The sequence below is a fragment of the Armigeres subalbatus genome, chromosome 3, assembly GCF_024139115.2.
Source record: "Armigeres subalbatus isolate Guangzhou_Male chromosome 3, GZ_Asu_2, whole genome shotgun sequence".
In the NCBI taxonomy this organism is placed as follows: domain Eukaryota; kingdom Metazoa; phylum Arthropoda; class Insecta; order Diptera; family Culicidae; genus Armigeres; species Armigeres subalbatus.
In genome coordinates this window covers 66,722,887-66,744,988 of record NC_085141.1, presented here as the reverse complement: position 1 = coordinate 66,744,988, position 22,102 = coordinate 66,722,887, and the positions used below count along the sequence as shown (strand labels likewise).

At 43.1% G+C, this 22,102-nt stretch overlaps 1 protein-coding gene across 2 annotated transcripts; it reads right to left on the bottom strand.

Moving 5' to 3' along the window:
* Nucleotides 1-1,494: 1,494 nt before the first annotated feature.
* LOC134219773 (uncharacterized) lies at nucleotides 1,495-21,561 on the bottom strand. 2 transcript variants are annotated; one of them, XM_062698641.1, is made up of 7 exons: nucleotides 21,333-21,561; nucleotides 10,678-10,834; nucleotides 7,933-10,548; nucleotides 4,245-5,366; nucleotides 3,548-3,853; nucleotides 1,965-2,055; nucleotides 1,495-1,788 (listed from the first exon to the last, which is right to left on the bottom strand). In XM_062698641.1, the coding sequence occupies exons 1-7, from the start codon at nucleotides 21,350-21,352 to the stop codon at nucleotides 1,712-1,714; spliced, it is 4,389 nt and encodes a 1,462-aa protein (XP_062554625.1). In that variant the 5' UTR covers nucleotides 21,353-21,561; the 3' UTR covers nucleotides 1,495-1,711. The 2 variants fall into 2 exon arrangements, with proteins under 2 accessions (XP_062554625.1, XP_062554624.1); XM_062698640.1 differs by lacking the exon at nucleotides 21,333-21,561 and adding an exon at nucleotides 20,758-20,915.
* Between the last annotated feature and the right edge of the window lie 541 nt (nucleotides 21,562-22,102).

Below are 22,102 nucleotides of genomic sequence, written 5' to 3'. Positions count from 1 at the left end.
ACTTGACTCGACTTGAAGAAAATGATCGCAGCTTACACTATTTATACTATGCGTAGGTATAATAATTTATCTAGGTACTTATCTAGTTACATTTACTACGGTGTTTACTTCTGCTCGCTTGTTTCGCTTAATGCTTAGGTATAAACTTGAATAACGAAACAAGCGAGCAGAAGTAAACACCGTAGTAAATGTAACTAGATAAGTACCTAGATAAATTATTATACCTACGCATAGTATAAATAGTGTAAGCTGCGATCATATAATTTCCGGGCTCCGCCCAGATAATTTCCGGGCGCACATTAGGTTCTGCAGCGTCTGTACGTAACCTCAAACTGATGACAGATTAGTAGTACTTCGCGTTGGACTCGGGGGCAGCCAACCAATCACGAAGTCGAATCTTGTCGGAGTCAGTGGATAGTACTACTGAACTGTCAAAAAAGTTCATTTGACGAGGACCGAATTCATTCGTGACGTCATGCTGCAGAACCTAATACAGCGGATCTCCCTCCACAAACACACCTGCGGCAGCTGCGATTGCTGATTTGTCCGACGAATAGACGTTGTTCGCTAACAGATGGTTGGAGGGAAATCACGCACCTCCAATAAAACTTTGCCGGCAACCGAGTTTTCCATACCGGGAGAAAACAACGCAAACGCAAAAAAAAAGCGAAGCAAGGATAGAAGACGAAAACACTTGAAAATACTTTCTCCCGATAGCGCAAGCGATAAACACGACCGTTTGTGTCGCTGTCTAGAACGACCATTTTGTCCTGTAGAATCTTATAATATATGAGGGAAAACAAGTGTATTTTTTTGGTCGCTAAACTACATAACATTTAAAATTCAAGATAATATTCAATTTGAAAATTATTCAATAAAAACTAATAAATATAAAGGACGATCCAAAATATGTCGAGAGGAATCATAATTAGTTCGTTTCCTACACTGACCAGAAAAAGTGAATCGATTAGGTATATCACGATTGTTTTCCTCGCCTCGTATTTTCCATTAGTTTCTAGGAATCAATTGAATTTTCTTTTCGTCCTTTTAGCATTAGCATTAGCATTAGCATTGTTACGGTGTAATTCGTAGATTGGACAGTGATACTCATGTTTTACTTTTGAGATCCTTATCTAGAATGCTATCAGAAATCAAGAAGGGGAGTGGTCCTTGATTACAGTCTTAAACAAAAATAACAAAAGCATGAGGATTACTACTCCTGGCCACGCCCATCTTCACCGTAACTAGGGAGAGGAAGGAAGTGTTGATGTAGTACTTACTTAACGAGAGGCCACCGACTTAGCGACACCCTCATAAGTACCACGGAGTTGGATAATGAGGAAGGTATTCGTTGGGTCAGGATTTGCCTGTAGCTGGCAATGTAACCGTGGTAGATCTAACCCCGTAACACACCACGTAAAGGTGTCTACCCAGCATTACGGGTCTCAATTGAATTTTCTTTTCGTCCTATACATATATTAAATGAGAGATTAATTTGACTATAATGGGTAAAACATTTATATTAAAGAAAATTTATCCACTATTATGAGCACTGTCTCTTAAATAATGAACAGTACTGTTGCTAGAATCCAGCGCAAACTAAAATCGATTTAACATCTAATATGTTCATACAATAGCTCCGAAAAACATTAAATCTAAAAATAACTTACAAAGAAGGTACGGAAACTCGTCCCCTTTCACGTTGAAATATCTACGCTTCTTGGGAACATATCTTAGCCATGAAGATGAGAGAAACTTCCTCACCGTTTTGAATAGCGTATCTCGAATCTGTAAAAGATAAAAAGTAAAAAAATATATAGGTACAGTTGAATTCGAAACATGCGTAACCGTCGAGTTTCACAAAATAAGAAGGTATTGAATGGGACAGAACATACTAGTCATTTGGACTTGAAAAGTAAAAAACAAGGACGAGATGAAGATTAAAATTTGTCAGTAGTTCTTACTTGCTGGCAGCATAAGAAAGTCTCCACTTTTGATGGGGCATGTGTTACCATTCAAGGTGAAAGTGAGATTGCCTGAGATGACGAGAAAATTCTGAAAAAAAAGAAAAATTGTTTATTGGTTCATTCTACCTGAAATATTGACATAAGTGCTGTCCAATGAGCAGCTCGAAGTAGCTTGAAGTTGTTCCCGTCCTGCTCGTTCTTCTTTCTCAACAAATGGGTATGAGCAGGACAGAGAGAAACTTCGAGCTACTTCAAGCTCTCATTGGTGCTGTTCAATAATTGAATTCATATACACTCATATACACGGATTCTCGAAATAACACGGATTTTTTATCACACCGCACGCATCTCTTGTGTGAATCGGGTGTAGTTTCAACTTTATTGGTAGAATATTCGAATGTTTTCTTTATATGTACAATGATTCTGTAAAATATAATAATATGTCGATGATTTCTGAACCTATATTTTGTGTTGAAAGCCCTCAATAGAGCTAAAAATGCAAGTTTATATTACATGGTCAAGTAACATTATCACCTTTAAAAAAAATAACTAAATCTTTGGCGAAGGATTTCACGGGATAAGTTAAAATCAAAAAAAGATGCGACTCCGTTGAATAGTCTTCGACGACCGAACATACCGTAATTCGTTCTGTGCATAGGTACCTTCTTCTTCTTCTTCTTATTGGCATTACATCCCCACACTGGGACAGAGCCGCCTCGCAGCTTAGTGTTCATTAAGCACTTCCGCAGTCATTAACTGCGAGGTTTCTAAGCCAAGTTACCATTTTTGCATTCGTATATCATGAGGCTAACACGATGATACTTTTATGCCCAGGTAAGTCGAGACAATTTCCAATCCGAAAATTGCCTAGACCGACACCGGGAATAGAACCCAGCCACCCTCAGCATGGTCTTGCTTTGTAGCCGCGCGTCTTACTGCACGGCTAAGGAGGGCCCCTATATGAGGTTAGAAAAGGCATTAAAGAGCTGAAAAATAATAAGGCGTTGCCTTAGGGAAGGACCAGCCTCCGGCTGAAGTTCTCAAACATGGCAGTGGGCAGCTTAAAGAAGTTTTGCACCATATTATGTCGAAAATTTGGGAAAACGAGGAATTGCCAGCCATAATTATTTCAAAAGATGATTTTTACTTATCTAACTCATTTTTTACTCACCAACTGAGTAGAATAATTCTTTGTCATACTCATAAGTAATTAAAGATACTGAACTTAGAGAAAACATTATTGTTTCAGAGGGCTGGTTCCCAAACGTGATATTCTCTTGTAGAAATCGCTCTTCACTCTGCTGAACGCTGTCTATATCTAATACCGTCGTGCGGGGCTTCTTTTGATTCCGGGGGCTACTTTGGATTTTTGATATTTTGAAAAAAATAAACGGAAAAAATACCAAATTTGAAACAGAAAGTTGCCATCCAACTATCAACAAGACACCCGATTGGTGATAATGACAATTTTATAGTTATTTTCGTTATAATTCTTGTTTTAAAATGTCCAAAGTAGCCCCTGATTTTTCAAAAGAAGCCCCGCACGACGGTAGTTATAAAAATGTATATGATGTACTCACCAGCTGGAAGTTTGATGTTTTGGTGAGCTTTTTCACTGCCTGAGGAGAAAACCGCAGGAAACCAAAATTTTCATTGTCGGAACGAAGGTAAAATGAATACTGTATGCCGTTGTGCTCCTTGAAGTTGAGATGCTGCAGCGAGTAGTGCACTAGGTCAGCCACAACAGGCATGCGTTCGTTCTCCTCTGGGTTTCCATGCATAAGCTTATGAATCCACTCGTATGTATCCATCTTTTCTTGCATCAAACGATCCGTAGTCACAGTTCCCGCGTCGGCATCAGCATCCATTGGTAGTTGCTCATGTTGCTATAAGAATGTTAATAAGTATATAGGTTTAACAATGAATATTAGAAATTAGATAGTTTTTTTTTTGAATTTTATATCCCGTAGGATGTTAGGACCAAGACAAAAATTATACCTTTTTAATAAACAAAACACCAATATGCTTTAAAGTAACTTTAAAATTAATAAATCAGCAATGGAAAATATGTTTTGAATACGAACTATACCGTTCAGTATGTGCTAACCCATCTTGCCCCATTTGCAAGTTCATGTTAGAATGTCTAATTTTCAATCGAATTTACCTACTTTAAATCCTTCGAAAGAATAACAGAGCAAAACCATGCTAGATTAGCAAAACCAACTAGATTCGATTCCCGATTCGTTCTAGGAAATAATTTTGGACAACAATACTTACCGAAGCTTGCGTTGAATTATCATCGGCCTTGTTTCGCTTGGACGTCACAGGTTCCTCTGGATCACCCTGAACGCGTTTTCGACTTATGGGTCGTGGCATAGCACTGCTTTCACATGCCTGAGCACCGTCAGCAGTAGCCTTAGCTTTCTTCTTCCTACGTTTTTCCTCTTCCAGGCGCCTTTGCATTGTGATCAGTTCTTCCTCCGTCATTAGCTTATAGTCGGGCTTATCGTAGACAGACTTCTGTGGGTTCGACATTAGGGTTGCTTTCGCCAGACGGCACTTGCGTTTGCTTCGGCGAATTGGTTCCGAGTCCGAGTCGTCCGCACTATTAGCTTTGGTCCGATTATCTTCGTTCTCCCTCCGAATTCGTCGGTTGTACTGATTCTTTTGATTTTTCTTAGACGGCATCCATGTTTCATCGTTTTCGTCTTCCGGGTCTTTGTAGTATCTCGATTTATACAATTTATGCTGTTTTTCGGATGTTTCCGTCGTATGTTTTTCATGATGTTTATCGGTATTACTTTTCTTTGTCCGTTTGCTAGTAGTAGCCGGTACAGGATCTTGTGATAAAAGTAGGGGTGGTTCAATATCGCTTGTTTCCATGGCATTATTGCCACCGAAGGGTTCCAACGTCGGAGGTCCATCTTCGGATATCGTCCGCACGCTGCGCTTTTTCAGTGGCAAACTGTCCGGCGATAAAAGTTCAGAACTGCCGGAAACCTTAGCATCACTGGATGTTGAGGACAATTTTGTTCTAGATGTTTTTTTATTAGCTTTCCCGGTAGCCTCTTTTTCGCTGGATATAAATTGTGTTGATTCAGTGTTCAATACTCTTCCGCTATCAATGGGCGCCGAATCGAGTCTTTCGGATATTACCGAACTTGGCGTTACTACTTCCTCGCCACTTTTCAACGAAGGAACTTCGCCACTGGATACCGTGGAAACCCGCTCATTTGTTTTAACAATTGATGAGCTGATGAGCGCCGCATTTGCTTTATCCACAATAGGTCCCTTGCGAGGTCTACCTCGCTTTTTCGGTAATCTTGGATTTTTCTGCAAGTTTTTTTGAGCATTATCAGCACTATCGCTGGTAGGTGGTTGTCGAGATATTGTCGTTTCCTACAATATAGAAATAATAATGAAACATTGTTTCTAAGAAAAATGAGTAATTTTTTTTTAAAATGCGAGCTAGGATTGTTCAAACTAATAAAAAAAAATACAAAATTATTTTGGGAAACATTTCTTCCTACTTCCGCTTTTTTACGCGATTTGTTTTTGCTTATTTTTTGGCTTTTGGATTACTTAAATGAAACATTGAGTAGACCCCACAAAAAATCTAACAAAAATCAGGTGATGTTCAAATAGTTGTGGGATTTGAGGGCGGTACCCCGTCTGGCATAATGTTGTCGCCGTCGCGACGATGAAATTGCTTAGGCCTGGAGGACACATTATGCCAAACGAGGTCCGCCAGATTTGAAGTGGGCCAAGAAATTGGTGAAATCCATCCGCGTAAAAAAATACCCAAGTGTACATTTAATGGATTTTTCCTCGTACAACCATTTAAACGTACGAATCCCGCTTCTACAAATTAGCTTCTGGGAGTATTACTATGTCTGAAACTTGATTATGCATATGTACAACATGTGATAGATTTAGTTCGGAAAAGGTATTGGAGGGTAACCGCCCCTTCGGTGTGCTTTGATCCCACCCCCAGTTGGCATGAAAGGTGCTTTCCCTACTAAGCTACGAAGGACCTCCGTCGTCCACCGCAACTTAGCGGCCAGCGGGTACTGATGAAACCAAATTCCCAGCACCAGGTACCAGCCGATCTCTCGCAATACATTTTCAGAACTAACTCTTTCATATGTATTTTTGTACACATGCCAACCAAGTAGGATGAGTATTTAGTATTGTCCGGCTCCTACACACTTGCTTCATCAGCAACGGCGCTCAATGAAGTAGGGTTGTGTGAGGTTGTGCCAGTTTGGTCGTCAGATCCCAACCCGACAACACAAGAGAAGAGAGATCGCCACTCGAGTTCAGTACATTCAAAGTTAATTGCCTATATGCCGGGTATTAGGCCACCCGGTGGCGGATACCCTCCAATACCTTTTCCGAACTAAATCTATCACATGTTGTACATATGCATAATCAAGTTTCAGAAATAGTAATTAATTTCCACACCGGGTGGCTTAATGGATGGATGGATGATGTTGCACTCCTCGCGCAACGGCGCTCTGATATGCAGAGTAAGCTCAACGACCTTGCCGAGCGCTCCTCTTCGGCAGGTTTAGTCATCAACGTCAACAAAACCAAATCGTTGGATGTAAACACGGTGACTCCTTCCAGTTTCACAGTAGCCGGGCAACCAGTGGAGAATGTTGAAAGCTTCCAATATCTTGGTAGCCAAATGACGTCAGACGGCGGTACCAAGATCGACATAGGCGCACGGATAAAGAAAGCAAGGGCTGCCTTTGCGAGTTTAAGAAATATCTGGAAAAACAGGCAGATAAGTGAACGCACCAAAATACGAATTTTCAACTCTAACGTGAAATCTGTGCTGTTATACGCTAGCGAAACATGGTGTGTATCAGTGGAGAACACTCAACGGCTGCAGGTGTTCATTAACAGATGCCTGCGGTATATAATTCGGGCCTGGTGGCCTCACAACTGGATCTCAAACAACGAGCTCCATCGTCGTTGTCACCAGAGGCCGATAGCAACAGAAATTCGGAACCGGAAGTGGGGCTGGGTCGGCCACACTCTACGTAGGGGCGGAAACGAAATCTGTAAACAAGCATTAGACTGGAACCCAGCAGGTCATCGCAGCAGAGGCAGCCCCAGAGGCTCATGGCGTCGAAGCCTCAATAAAGAAATAAAAGAAGTCGACCGAAATCTAACCTGGCAACAGGTTAAAGCGATAGCCGGGCAACGCTCAGGATGGAGATCTTTCAAGTCGGCCCTTTGCACCACCGGAGGTGTACAGGACCCATAAGTAAGTAAGTAAAAGGTGGCTTAATACCCGGCATATAGGCAATTAACTTTGAATGTACTGAACTCGAGTGGCGATCTCTCTTCGCTTGTGTGGACGTGTTGGGATCTGACGACCAAACTGGCACAACCTCACACAACCCTACTTCATTGAGCGCCGTTGCTGATGAAGCAAGTGTGTAGGAGCCGGACAACACTAAATACTCATCCTACTTGGTTGGCATGTGTACAAAAATACATATGAGAGAGTTAGTTCTGAAAATGTATTCGGCTGGTGTACTGGGAAATTGGTTTCATCAGTACCCGCTAAGTTGCGGTGGACGACGGAGGTCCTTCGTAGCTTAGTAGAGAAAGCACCTGTCATGCGAACTGGGGTCGTGGGATCAAAGCCCACCGAAGGAGCGGTTACCCTCCAATACCTTTTCCGAACTAAATATACCACATGTTGTACATATGCATAATCAAGTTTCAGACATGGTAATTAATTTCCACACCGGGTGGCTTAATACCCGGTATATAGGCAATTAACTTTGAATGTACTTCTGGGAGTATTTTTTTTATTTCAGGGGCTCAGACTAGAAAAAAAGTACTACCTATATCGTTTTAATGACAAGCTGATAAGTAAGCATAGTCTATCAAATAAATTCTAACAATAATTGTTTATGTTGATTGTTTGAATGATTGACAAACTTACCTTCTCTTGGTTATCCGTTTTCGATTGCCGATTCACCGCATCCGACGTTTCCGCCTGTTGCACGTTGTCTCCATTGGATATCAGTCTTATTTCCGAATGTCCATCAGTACCACTCTTAGGATGTTTTGCCTTCCCACCTTCGACAGCTGTACTTACAGATTCTCTAGCTATTTCGGTATTTGGACTATGTTGAATGTCCCTCTGTGTATCAACCCCACCATTTGTCGTAACAAAATTCGTGCCTGCATGGTCTCTGTCTTGGCTCAACGAATCTGGAGGCCGTTGTAAATTCTCGCTATCGGGAAATCCACAAAAATTTGATTCAACACTATTCGCATCAGACTCTACACAAATGTTTACCGGCGATACATTTCTCTGTGCTTGAGCATCGCATTGAGTGTCTATCCTATTCTGCGGATTTCTGTCCTTCTTTTTACCGAGCTTCGGCCTTGGTTTCTTTCCCACTTTATTGATACCCAGCAGTACTGCTCGATCAGCGTCTGTCAACATCTGCAAGCATTCATCTAATTTTAACCTGCGTATTACAATATTAATTTTTTTGCACAATATTCCCGGATCAGTTTTTGATTTTTCCGGTGAGTCTAAAGGTTTTGATGTTGCATATAACTTCCGTTTCTGAGCCGTTGTTAGTTGTGTGGTGCTGGCAGCTGGTGCTTTAGGCTTAACGAAGGTTTTTTCAACCGTCTCGAAATAGCTTGTAGTGGCCGGGTCAATAATAACTCGACGTTTCTTTTTAGAAACTGCAACTAACGCTCTACTAGACTCAGGAGCAGAGGGCTTTGGAAGTTGCTCACGGAATGATTGAATGACTTCAGCCAAAGTCTCTGACACTTTTTCATTGGTACTGGGAGTCGGTGGCCGCTGAGAATCAGGGATCTCATTCTGCAGCCGTGATATGAGCGCATCATCGTTCTCCCGCAAAAACCGCCGTTTAGCCGAATCGGTAAATTGCGAAGGAGGACTGATGACCTGCAACGGCGAAGCGGGTTCTGCATATTCGTTTGAAACATCACAGCCCTCAGGAAGAGATGGAAGCTCGACTAAACGTTCCGCCGAATCCTCAACGTTGGTTATGTCTATAGTTTGGCAATTAGTTTGGTTTGTGTGTTGTGTTGATTGCTGTGTTTCGGGTATTTCTACGGTTTGACGATGAGGTTCTTTTTCTGGGGTCTGTCGATCTTTATCCTGCTGTTCCTGCTCCTGCTGTGCTTGCTCCTGTTGGTCATCCTCTCCATACTCGTCCTCCTCATCCCAGTCCGTAATAATATCCACCAGTTGTAGATTGGTCTTGTTTTCCTTAGTACATGTTGCAAATGGTACCAATCCAATGGTTTCTTGTCTTGGAGTTCTTGTTTCATACCATCGCACAGGAGCTTCTTCAACAACATTTATCAGTGGCGAAGGCGACCTTCCATGAAGCCTTTCCATTTGTTTTTCCAAAGTGATCTTATTACTAACAACTGCATTATAATTTTCCCGAATGTCGTTGGAATCACATTCAGCCCCGTCATCACTGTAGACCTCGTCTACGACTGCGTACTCTTCTTCGCTTTCATTGTCTGAACTGTAGTCATCATCATCATCATCATCCGATGAGCTTGAATAATGCGCTTCTGGGATAGAAGGAGCCGGTGAAATCTCTCGTTCGTGAACTAACTGCTGGGAGAAGGAAACCCGATTGGAAACACGCTTTTTGGACGGTGTAGCGTCTTTGTCCTTAAGAATGCTTTTCACCATGACGCTGTTGTCACCATTGTGCTGTGACACGTTGATCATTGAAGGTTGCTCCTCTGCTATTGATTCACTTTCATCGGATGTCATGTTTCCGTTGGGTGCACTCACTAGGTCGTTCTGCACTTTGTTGAAAGTATCGGTAAGTTTGCGAGGCCGAATGTGATGAGCTAATTTAGGAGATTCGGAGGGCACTTTATTTGGACTAGGAGTTTCTGGTATTACCATGTCAGGTTCGGTTTCAACAGGCTCTGCGGGAGCTACAACAACAGTCGCCTTCTGCGGAGTGTTTGATGTTGGAGCTTGTGAGCAAGGAGCTAGAACCTGTATCGGCGGTGCCGGATCAGTTGACTTTGTTGGAATAGGATTTGTCATCACCGGTTCCTGATGATTTATCACGACCGGCAGGGGCACTACTTGTTCGGATTCAATAGGTGACGCACTGCTTTCAATAATCGGCGAAATTGACGTAGTGAAGGCAGATATTCGGCTCATTGTCACGTTAGTATCCGGTTTCGGCGTACTGGACGTGATCTGCTTCAGCAGTTCACACTTGGCCATATTAGTTCTATGATACTGATTGAGGAGCGCTTGTTTGCCAAGATTTAAAACAGGGACCGGTGATTTTGCGCGACTTCTAGGCGATGGCAGCTTGGCATGATCAACAACCACCTTCGAAGGAGTTTCGGCGGGGGGAGTTGTAGCAACCATTTGGATGATGACGTTTTCATTTGGCACCGGAGCAGCGCTGGTAGTCGCTATCGATTCCGGAGCAGCTGATTCTAGCTGTTCTGCTATAGCAGGAGAGTCCGGTAGCGGATTAGGATCGGATGAGTCCATATCGAAGTTGAAGTTGGGTTTTGGCTGAATGTAGATAAAAGCACATTGATTAGAAAAAAAATCCCCTGCGTGGTACACTAACTACGTAAGGCTTATTCTAGCTTTTTTTACGTAACTAGTGCATGGGTTAATTGATTCTTATAGATATTTTACCAGATTGGCAGCCACTTGTTCGAAGATGTTGTGTAATCGAACGCGACCACCGCCTCCACGCTTCTTCCGAATGTAGTCTGCAAGTTTGGCTCCATTGGATGATTTGAATATGCTGTCCTCGAGTAGGTTGTCAATTTCAGACAATCGAATCGGCTCTCTAAAAATAAGGAAAAATATTTTCAATAAGGCCGGAACAAACATTAATTGTTTGCCTTTCTCGTACAACATAGTTGTACCAAAAGGCTCTAGGATTAATCCAAAAATAAGCTTTTGATAGTAGGCCCGGAAGACCCATAGTGTTATATACCGGATTGACTATATACGGAAGTGCGGGGTTAGGGACCACCTCCGACAGCAAACGAGGGAGGCAGGACTACATCCCCGACCCGCTAAACCGTTTCCATTGCCGCCAAGCCTATCGTCCCTTCGGTACAACCAGAGGGGCTCCAAAGGGGAGCCAGTGCACAACGCACCTTCGAGGTTAGCTGCGTGTGCTTGCAGCACCGAACATCGTGACTCGCTTTTTTAGAAGAACACCATGGTATCGTGCCAGCGGATTGACGGTTTTCCAGGTGACCTTACCACGCCCTATGTCATCGGAAGGTGGGAAGGGTCGACTTCGCGCCTGCTTCCCTCTGCACGACTGGTATCAAGAATGATGATGCCGCGTGCACCCCAAATTGACCTCTCTGCGTTAGGGTCTATTCGCCAACACACAGAGGGACTTGCCGACGCGGTGCCTACGCCTGTCCCAGCCTTGACGAGGACTTCTTTCCGTCCTCGGCCTCGGAACTCACCCGGTTGACCGACGCCGCAAAAGCGAATATACCATGTTGTTCTTCTCGCGGCCACTTGTTCGATAAAAGGATCGAGTTCGACCACAGGGCACCTGTATGATCCATGAAGTCGACTCCGAACCCTTGGACCACCTCTTATTTGCGCCTGAACTAGCCATCCTTGAGTCCACGCGCCACCTTCTGTGTAGCTCCGAGACGATTTGGACGATAGCCGATAAAACGGCGTTCCAGCCAGCTTCATCTTTACACATCCTCCGAACTAGGTTGTCCGGGATAGCCAAACCAATGCTACCTGCGTCCCTGCCGGACCTTTCCGTAGCCGAACGGCTGCGGTGGGCGTCTCCACTTCACACTGTCGCCGCAGTGCCGTGACGAGCTCTTCGACTTCGGTGATCTCGTCCAGGTCTTTAATCCTTAGATTCACCTCCGTCGTGAGTGCCCTCACCTTGACCGTCTCGCCTAGGACTTCCTCCGCCAACTTCTTGTAGGCGGCACCCTTTTGCGAGACGCCCCGCTTCAGCTCGAGGATCATCTCGCCCATCCGAGTACGTCTTATTCGACGTACGTCGGCGCCGAGTTCACCGAGCTTGACGTCACTCCTCATCGCCTTCAAGACGTCAGAGTAGTTAGCCTCGTCCGTCTTGATGACTAGAGCATCCCCCCTGGAGCGATTGGCGCCTACCCTAGACTTCTTGCTACCCTCATTTGCCTGGGCCTTCTTATCGGCCCTTGACGTCTTCAGTTTCCTCTTGTTCTCGACCAGGGTCCAGGAGGCGTCATCCCCCTCTATTTCCCTGGTCTGGGGCGGCTGAGAGCTCTCAGCCTGCCGTAACCCCTTACCGCCGTCTTTCCTGGGTGGACGGACATTTCCAGGTCCTTCCTCCCCCTGTTTTGGATGCACGTGGCTGGGGTTCCCCTTCCCAGCCCGACTGCCCTTGTTCGGGTTAGTACCCCTCCGCTTTTCGGAGCGGCCCCCAGGGAGCTCATCCCCTGGAGACTGTCTCCCCCGTTTTTGTGTCTGCTCCGTTGGAGCAGTCACTCCCGACGTGCCCGCCAATACTTGAGCCTCAGTCTGGGTAGACTTTGGCACCAACGTCTTCGCTGGCACACCCTCAGTCGATTCGACCTTGCCCGAGTCCGCGAATCCTTGGGCCTCAGTGTGGGTAGACCTCGACTCCACGGGTTTACACTCGGCCGTCCCGACCGCCTTCTCCAGCTTGGCGACCAACATCGACTTTCGAAGTTTTAGCAAGCTTCTCTTGATGTCCTTACTGAATACTGATATTATGCTTCGATGACGCTAAGTCGATGATGGCGTCCAGCTGTTCCGTCGCCACCTCGAAAGCCCATCGCGTTTGCGGTTCATCGCCTCCACAAGCCATGGGCCGTCCATAACCTCTACCGGCGTAGCCGAGGAGAATGTTAAGTGACCCACGCTGGCGCTGCGCACTGAGCTGCCGACTATTGCCTCTGGCCTCCTAGGCGGAGACCTGAACAACCCACCTCTTGCGAAGGGGTTGTCGCCTACACTACTACCACTAATTGAAGAGTTGACTTGGTTTTACATTTTGGTCCCACGAGTTGCTCGGGAAAAGAGGCCCACCACGCCAGAGCTCAGCATGACGCGGTAAGGGACAATTACTGTGAACCCCAGGCTCCGTTAGAGTCCTAGCTCATTATTTCATCCCCCCCTGGCCATGCATCCCCTTGTCACGAGTCGCTTTACGCCTTGGGATTAGGGGTTAGCGACGATGGTCCCTTTGGTCGCACCCCCTCACTCTAGCTGATGTCAGAAGGACAACAGTGCCCAGGCTGCACTACCAGCTAAGTACAAAACCCTTAGATGGCGGTCGATTGTCACCGGAAGACCTGGGGAGGGATCGTCAAGCCCTTGGACATAGTCCCTGCTGCCCGAAAAACTTGTATACAAGTGCGAAAAAAAAAACAGAACCGGATAGGCAGCCCCCACAGAAAAATGGTGATTCTCGCTTTGTTTTCGCTCATTTTGTGTTGGTTACTGCACAGCTGTGTAGAACAAGTGTAAATGCATCATCAGAGCTAGTACTCCCCGCTTTTGGAGCTTCCTAAAATGAATTTATCATGGGAAAAAAGTCTCTCGCGGTGTGCTACATATTGTATATGTATACAGAGATGATAAGTGAGAGACTTGTTCATTCTCTTTAGGATTCAATCCCTGATCCTACCATCACCTCGGTGCAGTATGCCTGTGCTCAAAACTCTCGGTGTGTAACACGCGTGTATAACGAACCGCGAGGCTAAACAAGACGGCAGGCTAGCCCAAGATTACGCGCAGCAGCTGGAAGTGGCATTTCCAACTGGAGAGCAGCTAGGCGCAGATGACTGAAGAGAATCTTAAATCGGAGATATTCGATCTGCCAATACATTGGAAGCACCGCAATCGCTACACTAGGCACGGTGTTCCCGGATCAAATAAACGACTGGTATAAGGGTGAATGTGAGCAGTTAGTGGAATATATTGCTGCAACATCGCACGAGGGAGAACGAGGCACAATACAAACAGGCAAAACTAAATTTTGCGGAGGAAAAAGCGGCAGCAGGAAGATCGAGACCGTGAAGTGACGGAGTAACTGGATCGGGCTAATAAGGCTCAAAAGTGAAAAGTTAAACCGTCCACGTAAGGGCCACTGCCTGACATGTGCAGGAACATAAACGAGGTGATCCAAAAGTGGCGGCAGGTGACGAGCCTTGGTGCACGCGCGCAAGACATGCGTTTTCCAGCTCCGGATCTCCAGGAAATTCAGAAGGAGTTTGGCCGGCTAAAAACAACAAAGCTCCTGGGGTGGACCAACTACCAGGAGAGCTATTTAAACACGGTGGTGAGGCACTAACTAGAGCAATAACATATAACATATCCGAGGGTAGGGTCTAGAGGCGAGCTTGAATATTAGAAGAATAACTAAAAGTTGAATACATTTATTCAAAAGAATGAATATTTCGATACTCGATTCTATGCTTGCCTCATAACACAATTTCACATAGCTCCGATATTCATCCTACGAAAAACAAAACATTGGAAAGGAATCTTATTATATTGTGATTTTTTCAGCAGTGAGCACGCGTGTTAGCAAAAAGAAGCAACGAAATCGGTGCTGATGTTCAGTTCAGTTCAAATTAGTATGGAAAAAACTTATTTAAAATTTTCTGATGGGCCGCCCACTTATTCCATTATATTTGATGCTCTGATGCTCTAAACAAAATTTCAGCCAAATCGGTTAACGTTTGGGAGGTGCTAAACTGATTAGAAGTTAATATGGAAAAATGTATCGAAAAACAGTCATTTGGAACTTGATGACACCATTTACGATGGAGAACTATGATACTTGTTCAGTTCTTGCAGAATCTAATACAGAATGTTATGCAGCAAATAGTGCAAATAGTTCATGAGACGTTCACTCAAAATAGCAATAAAAGTGTTTCTTAAGAAATATCAAGAACGAAGTTTTACCTAGCATGAATAATCATTTAAAAGGCAATCGTTTGTCCTATGAAAATCAAAAATCGTGGCTTTGTTTTATACACCGTAATCATATGTTACGCGAGATATGTATAGCACACATATTTAGCTTCAAGCCGTATAAACAAATCGAAATAACTTTAAATGTTAGTTCTGTAACAGAATCGACAGATCATGGCTTAGTATTTCAGACGAACGATAATTCGGAACCATTCAAGGGATATGTTGACGCCGATTGGGTGACGATTCATTCTGGGAGGAAAAGTTTAAACCGTCTAAGACGAATTAAGTACTGTCCATTTAATTCCACCAGTTAATTTTCGTTATCTTTGCAGATACGTATTTCGACCACAACTGTGTGGTCGTCTTCAGTGTCTTGTACTTGACTCGACTAAGTCGACCACACAGTTGTGGTCGAAATACGTATCTGCAAAGATAACGAAAATTAACTGGTGGAATTAAATGGACAGTACTTAATTCGTCTTAGACGGTTTAATACACACTTAATTTTTTTTACTGGGATCTCAGCAAAATGTTGAACTTTTACCGAGATTCGCACAGCAGTGCCCCAGCATACATGTTTTTTGCCGAGATTTCTGTCAAAATTGCTGAAAATCAGCAAATATTTTGCTGAAAATCAGCTAACAAACGCTATTTTTGCTGAAATATCAGATTTTTATTTTGCCGGCGCACGGCTGTGCGGATTTTTGCCGAGCTGCAGAAATAAAAACTATAAGTGTGTACATTCCACTAAACGAGCTTAATATATTTTTCAGGAAAAGTTTGTTTCACAAGTATGTTTGTAATGCCATATGTAAAGCAATATGACAACGATTTTTTTCTGGAATTTAAAATTAAATTACATTACATTTATTTATGAAGTTTTATCAGTCCTCGGTTGATATACTGCCGTGAATCGCATATCTGTCCCATCTTTGCTGGGTTTCCTATTAGGTTCTGCAGCGTCTGAACGTAACCTCAATCTGGTGACAGGTCAGTAGTACTTCTTGATGGACTCAGGGGCAGCCAACCAATCACGAACTCGACCCTTGTCGGAGTCAGTCGAAAGTACTACTGAACTGTCAAAAAAGTTCATTCGACGAGGACCGAATTCATTCGTGACGTCATGCTGCAGAACCTAATTCATATGGGACAAGTATGCGATTCACGGCAGTATACCTCAGTTACGTCCTCAGTTGAGCAACAGTTTTTAGATTTCCTAAGAGCTAAGTTCCAGCTATGATTGAAACAAACTTGTAGAAAAGGCGATGTACTTTTTAGTAGAAGAATATCAGAGCAGATTATAAAAGAATTATCGCCGTATAATTAACGTTCTCTTGTTTATATTGATTTTAGTGATAACAGCACTATTTATACTTCACATATGTTGCACACCTATGCGAAAACACACCATGGTCGTCATATACACTATGCACTTATGCAGTGATGATAATGAAATGAAATATAAGACCATTAATCAACTCCTCACTGTTCAATGGTACTTTTCTCATCGCCCGGCTAAAACTTTCTCCTTGTGGCTAACTGCACTTTCTTATGCACTCTGCCTGCTAGTGGTGCTAGCAGACATTGAATACAGGCTGAGACAACTATTCGTATCGTTTACATACCAGCTTCAAGTTTAAAGGACCACTGTTGCGGCACCTGGCAACCCTGTGCGATTGGTGGGTGAAATGTGGTGGATGAATTTGGTTGGTAAAAATAGTAAACTTCGTTGGGGACAATAAAATAAACAAAAACAAATATCAATTTTGCTACGGTGAACAGTATAGAAAAACCAGGAATTGAATAATTAAATTAGTGAGAATTTGCAGGGAATAAACTAGATTATATTGCTTATGTACACATAACGAAGCGAAAGGTAATTGAAAAGATTAATAAGAGTGGAAATTTATATAAAAGAGATATGTATTTAGCTTGTAGGATCTAAAGCGGAGTTGGAAAAGCAGAACAGTGTTTGTGAATAGGGGAAAACTACTCATGTAAGTTGGAAAGTAGAATTATCTGTAAAACGGTTAAAATATAAAACCATTTCAGTTTTGAGCTGCAACAACAAAGCTGCTACAAAAACAAGTTTTTTCGAGATCCGAACATTCTCAAAAATGAGTAAAGGATCGAATTCGCGCCTTTCCGACCCGAATGAGACGGCCTACAATTGCGGGAAATGCCACCGGCCGGACGAAGATGAGAGCCAGATGGTATTCTGCGACAACTGCCAGGTGTGGTTCCATTTCGGCTGCCAAGGAGTGACGTCAGCAGTACAGGAAGACAACGATTGGGTTTGTAACGACTGCGCTGGTGACTTAAACGGACGACTGCCATCGGGGCCGAGGAGAATGAGTTGTTGGAAGCAGAAAGGGAGATAGCTCGCGAGCGAGAGCGTCTTGCTGCTTTGATAGAGAGGAAGAAAAGGGTGGCAAGTATGAAACTAGAGTTAGAGAAAGAAAAGAGGGAAGCGATGTGGCAGTTAGAGAAGCAGGAATTAGAAGCAAAGGCTGTAGCTGAGGAAGAATTCAATAAGAAAAAGAAAGCAGAACAGTCAAAGATTCAGCGCAGAATAGATAAGGCTTTAGCGGAGCGTGTTCAGTTAGAGAAGGAACAAAGTACGATACGATTCTGTAGGAAGACATCAACTCCGACAGTAGGCTTAGGTAATGCCCTAGAAAATGCAAGGTCATCGAAAGTCAACGCGGATGCAACTCGCGCGGGAAATGTTCATACTAGCGAATCGGCGTCGAATAGTGAAAGTGATAGTGGTGATGATGCCAGTGCTAACGATGACGAAGTGGAAGTGGTTCCAACCAAAGCCCAGCTGTCTACGCGACAGTTTTTGGCTCGACGGTTGACGACGTTCACCGGGAAAGCGGAAGAGTGGTCGATCTTTTTAACAAGCTACGCGACGTCAACAAAAGCGTGTGGTTTTTCCAACCTAGAGAATCTAGTACGGCTGCAGGAGTGCTTGAAGGGAGCTGCATTGGAAGCGGTAGGATCGCGACTTATGCTGCCGCAGTTTGTCCCGAAGGTGATTGAGGAGCTGAGAGAACAGTTTGGCCAACCTGAGCAAATTTTAGAAACGTTGTTGGTGAAGGTAAGATCCGCGGATTCCCCAAAAGCGGAGAAACCGGCGTCGTACATCACGTTCGGTCGATTGGTGCAACAGCTCTGTGACCATATGGAAGCAACAAATTTGCAGGATCATCTTGTGAATCCGTTGTTAATAAGCGAGTTGGCAAAGAAACTCCCACCAAACACGAAAATGGATTGGATCCGCTACAAGCGAATCGAGCTACGAGAGGGGAAGAAAGTCACCTTGCGTACGATGGCAGATTTTCTTGCGGAGATTGTTTCAGTTGCGATGGAGGCGGTTAGACTGGATGACAGACAGACAGGCAGCAACCATACTTCCAATTCGGAGCGGAGCAAACCAAAACGATCAGGAGTGTTCGTAAACGTCCACAATGAAGATGAAAGGCTAAGTGAAGGTTATCAAAACAGAATTCCGTGTGTAATGTGCGGTGAAATGAATCACAGATTGCGCAACTGTGAAGAGTTTTTGAAACTTGATCCGACACAGAGATTGGAAGCGGTGGAGAGATGGGAGCTCTGTAGAAGCTGTCTCAATGCCCATGATACTTCTATGTGCAGGATGAACATCCACTGCAAGGTGGCAAACTGTCACGGGTCTCATAATACCCTGCTGCATCAGCTGTACGCACAGTCTACGTGTAACGTACATATGAACTTGGTACCGTCTCCAACGAACTTCCGTATTGTACCGGTGATGGTTCATAATGGTCGCAAGACGTTGAAGATCCTTGCATTTCTGGACGAAGGTTCGTCGTATACATTGATTGAATCATCTGTGGCGGAGGAGCTAGGATGTGACGGAGTTGTTCAACCTTTACATGTGTCGTGGACGGCTGGGATGTCAAGAGTAGAGAGAGAGTCAAAGAAAATTAATTTGGAAGTCTCCAGCTTGGTTTCAACCCAGAAAATCGAAGTGCGAAATGTACATACGGTTAGAGATCTCGGATTACCAAAACAGATGATGCAGTTTGCTGAATTTGCAAATCAATACCATCATTTACAAGGTTTGGAGGTGGCTGACTATTCAATGGAAGCACCACGAATTCTTATTGGGTTGAAGCATCTACATTTGATGGCACCATTAGAGTCGCGGATTGGAGGTTTAGGCGAACCTATAGCGGTGAGATCAACATTAGGATGGACAGTTTATGGTCCATACAAGAAGCCGGTCCAAGAGGCAAAATTCGCTAGCCATAACGCGGCTTACCCAGCAAAGAAAAGTACAATCAAGAAAATTCCAAAACCTACAACAATATCTATCGTAGAGCATATGAAGTTGGAAAAGCCGTTGGAGCAAACAGTGGACGTACGAAAGAACTGTTCTCTAGGAGGGAACCGGATGGCTAGATTGACTGGAGGAATGTCCTTAAAAGCGAATTATGTGTTGAACAGTAAACTTACAGATATTCGTACTAGAGAAACACTGCGGCAAACCAATGATCATCAGAAACAGTGGGTTAGTGCAAGGCCAAAGTGTAAAGAAGAGTTAGGAGATCGTCCTTCGAGTGGTGCTTCGAATAGAAACAGGCGTGTAGAGACAAAAGTTGCGGTGCCTGAGTTAGAAGACGGAACATCCGGCTACGCTACAAGAGTCCTGCGCCAGAGTTACGGGAGGGGCTGTTGCGGCACCTGGCAACCCTGTGCGATTGGTGGGTGAAATGTGGTGGATGAATTTGGTAGGTAGAAATAGTAAACTTCGTTGGGGACAATAAAATAAACAAAAACAAATATTAATTTTGCTACGGTGAACAGTATAGAAAAACCAGGAATTGAATAATTAAATTAGTGAGAATTTGCAGGGAATAAACTAGATTATATTGCTTATGTACACATAACGAAGCGAAAGGTAATTGAAAAGATTAATAAGAGTGGAAATTTATATAAAAGAGATATGTATTTAGCTTGTAGGATCTAAAGCGGAGTTGGAAAAGCAGAACAGTGTTTGTGAATAGGGGAAAACTACTCATGTAAGTTGGAAAGTAGAATTATCTGTAAAACGGTTAAAATATAAAACCATTTCAGTTTTGAGCTGCAACAACAAAGCTGCTACAAAAACAAGTTTTTTCGAGATCCGAACAACCACCTTATCCGTTATTGGTCTCTATAATAACATACTCTGAACAAATTAAACTCGCTTTTCACACATTCTTTTTTGTCTATTCACATCTGCATATATAGACTAACTTATTCCGCTCCAGTAGAAATAATCTCAATAAAATATCCATTAAAACCGTTTTTAGAATAATCATGATACCAGAATCATGCTGTGAATTTTGTTATAACTAGCCAGTTCTTCACTTTCGACTCTACTCAACTGTCTATAATTAAACTAAGCAGTATTCATCATTGTTTGGAATAGACTTTTTGTTCAAGGTAAAATTTTAAAACCTATTTTCGAATACTGGGTCAACGAACGTGACGCTCTAGCCACTCTCCCGCAACGATTTCTGCATCTAACTAATGGATGGTTATTAAACAACATTAAATGTTGTTGTCACTATTTTACAAAATGTTTACGTAAGAAGCCAAGTACGCAAAATGCAATGAACAAATAAAATAGAAACTGCATTCGAACGATGAAAAGGAACTGATCTTGAGTGTAAGTGGTCTTCTAATTCTTTCTCCAGCAATTAAAACATCCGAGAAACATCACGAAACGATAGCACCCCCAGTTGTACGTACTTTTCACTTTGCTTAATCTCGATAAACCATTCGTGGGGTGACTTCATCCTTTTGATTTCTTCGCACTAAATAGCTTCACCATACATAGGCGCTGATCAGATTGGCCCTTCTTTAAGAAGATTAGCAATCACACAACTCAAAATTACGCCTGCTGCTTCTATTCCATGTTGGCTTTGGTGGCAATCAATGTTTACACGATTGAGTGATGAACTACTAGCCGATTGGTAGTAGGTATTAATCCACATAAAGAAATTTACAAAATGTTTACAGCTTAAGCCCCATCATCCGGCATAGAGAAGTTGCGTTTCTCGCGATCATCCCGTATACACAACACTGCCAACTTTCACTTAACCGAAACCGCTTGGTGCTGTTTCTGAATATGTTGTATATTAGAGTGGCTTCTCCTTCGTATAGTATAGTTTCAATATATTTTCCGAATTTGACTGCATTCTTCCTGTTCTTCACATCAATTTTTAATATTTTTGCAAAACTCACTCAACAAAACTTTGAATTTTCAGCCCCCATCCTTCGCATCCTTGCCCTTACCCAAAGCATAGCAGCAGCCAAACACTTACCTCGGATTGAAATCGGACATAATTGCGAAGCGGTCTGGGTCCACAGAACCGCGACAGCTGGCTCTATCGTTTATGAAGAATCGTCACTATATTGATTGGGAATGAAATTTTCATCTTTTCTACTAAAACAAGCACGAATTTTTTATTTTTTTAGAGAGACAGAATCCGAAACTGCGATGCGAGTAGTTTTTCTATTTTTTTGATTTTCCGTTGGCATTTAGCGTTTTCTGTCAAAATGTCAAACAAACGAAAAGGGACCAAAATGGAAAATTGAACACACGCTTATCGCGGAGAAAACAAAAGAGTTTAAATAAATCTCGCTTAACTTTTCAAAAGGACCTAAGTAACATTTTAATCCAGCCTGGTGGCATCCCTATCTCACACAATAGGTTTGTTTTGCAGCCAACATTGCGCGACCATATCCCACTGACAGTACTGTATCCTAACGAGAATCAAATGTGATGTTTGTAAACAAAACACATACCATCATGTTTTACACTGAGATGATGGCTACAGTAACATGGCGTCTGCCAGGTGACTGTTTTAATCATGTAATTTTTGCAATCAATATTTCTCGATGACTTTTTCAAAAGGACGTAAGTCGCAAAACATAGAAAACAGGATTTGTGTCGCATACGATTGCAAAGTCTGCGATAAGCATCCTGATTTGATAATCTTAGAATTAATTCACTGAAAAACATTTTTAAATAATCTCAAACAAAACGACGGAACACCCCTATTTACATTGTCTTGTAATTGTTGTTCATTCA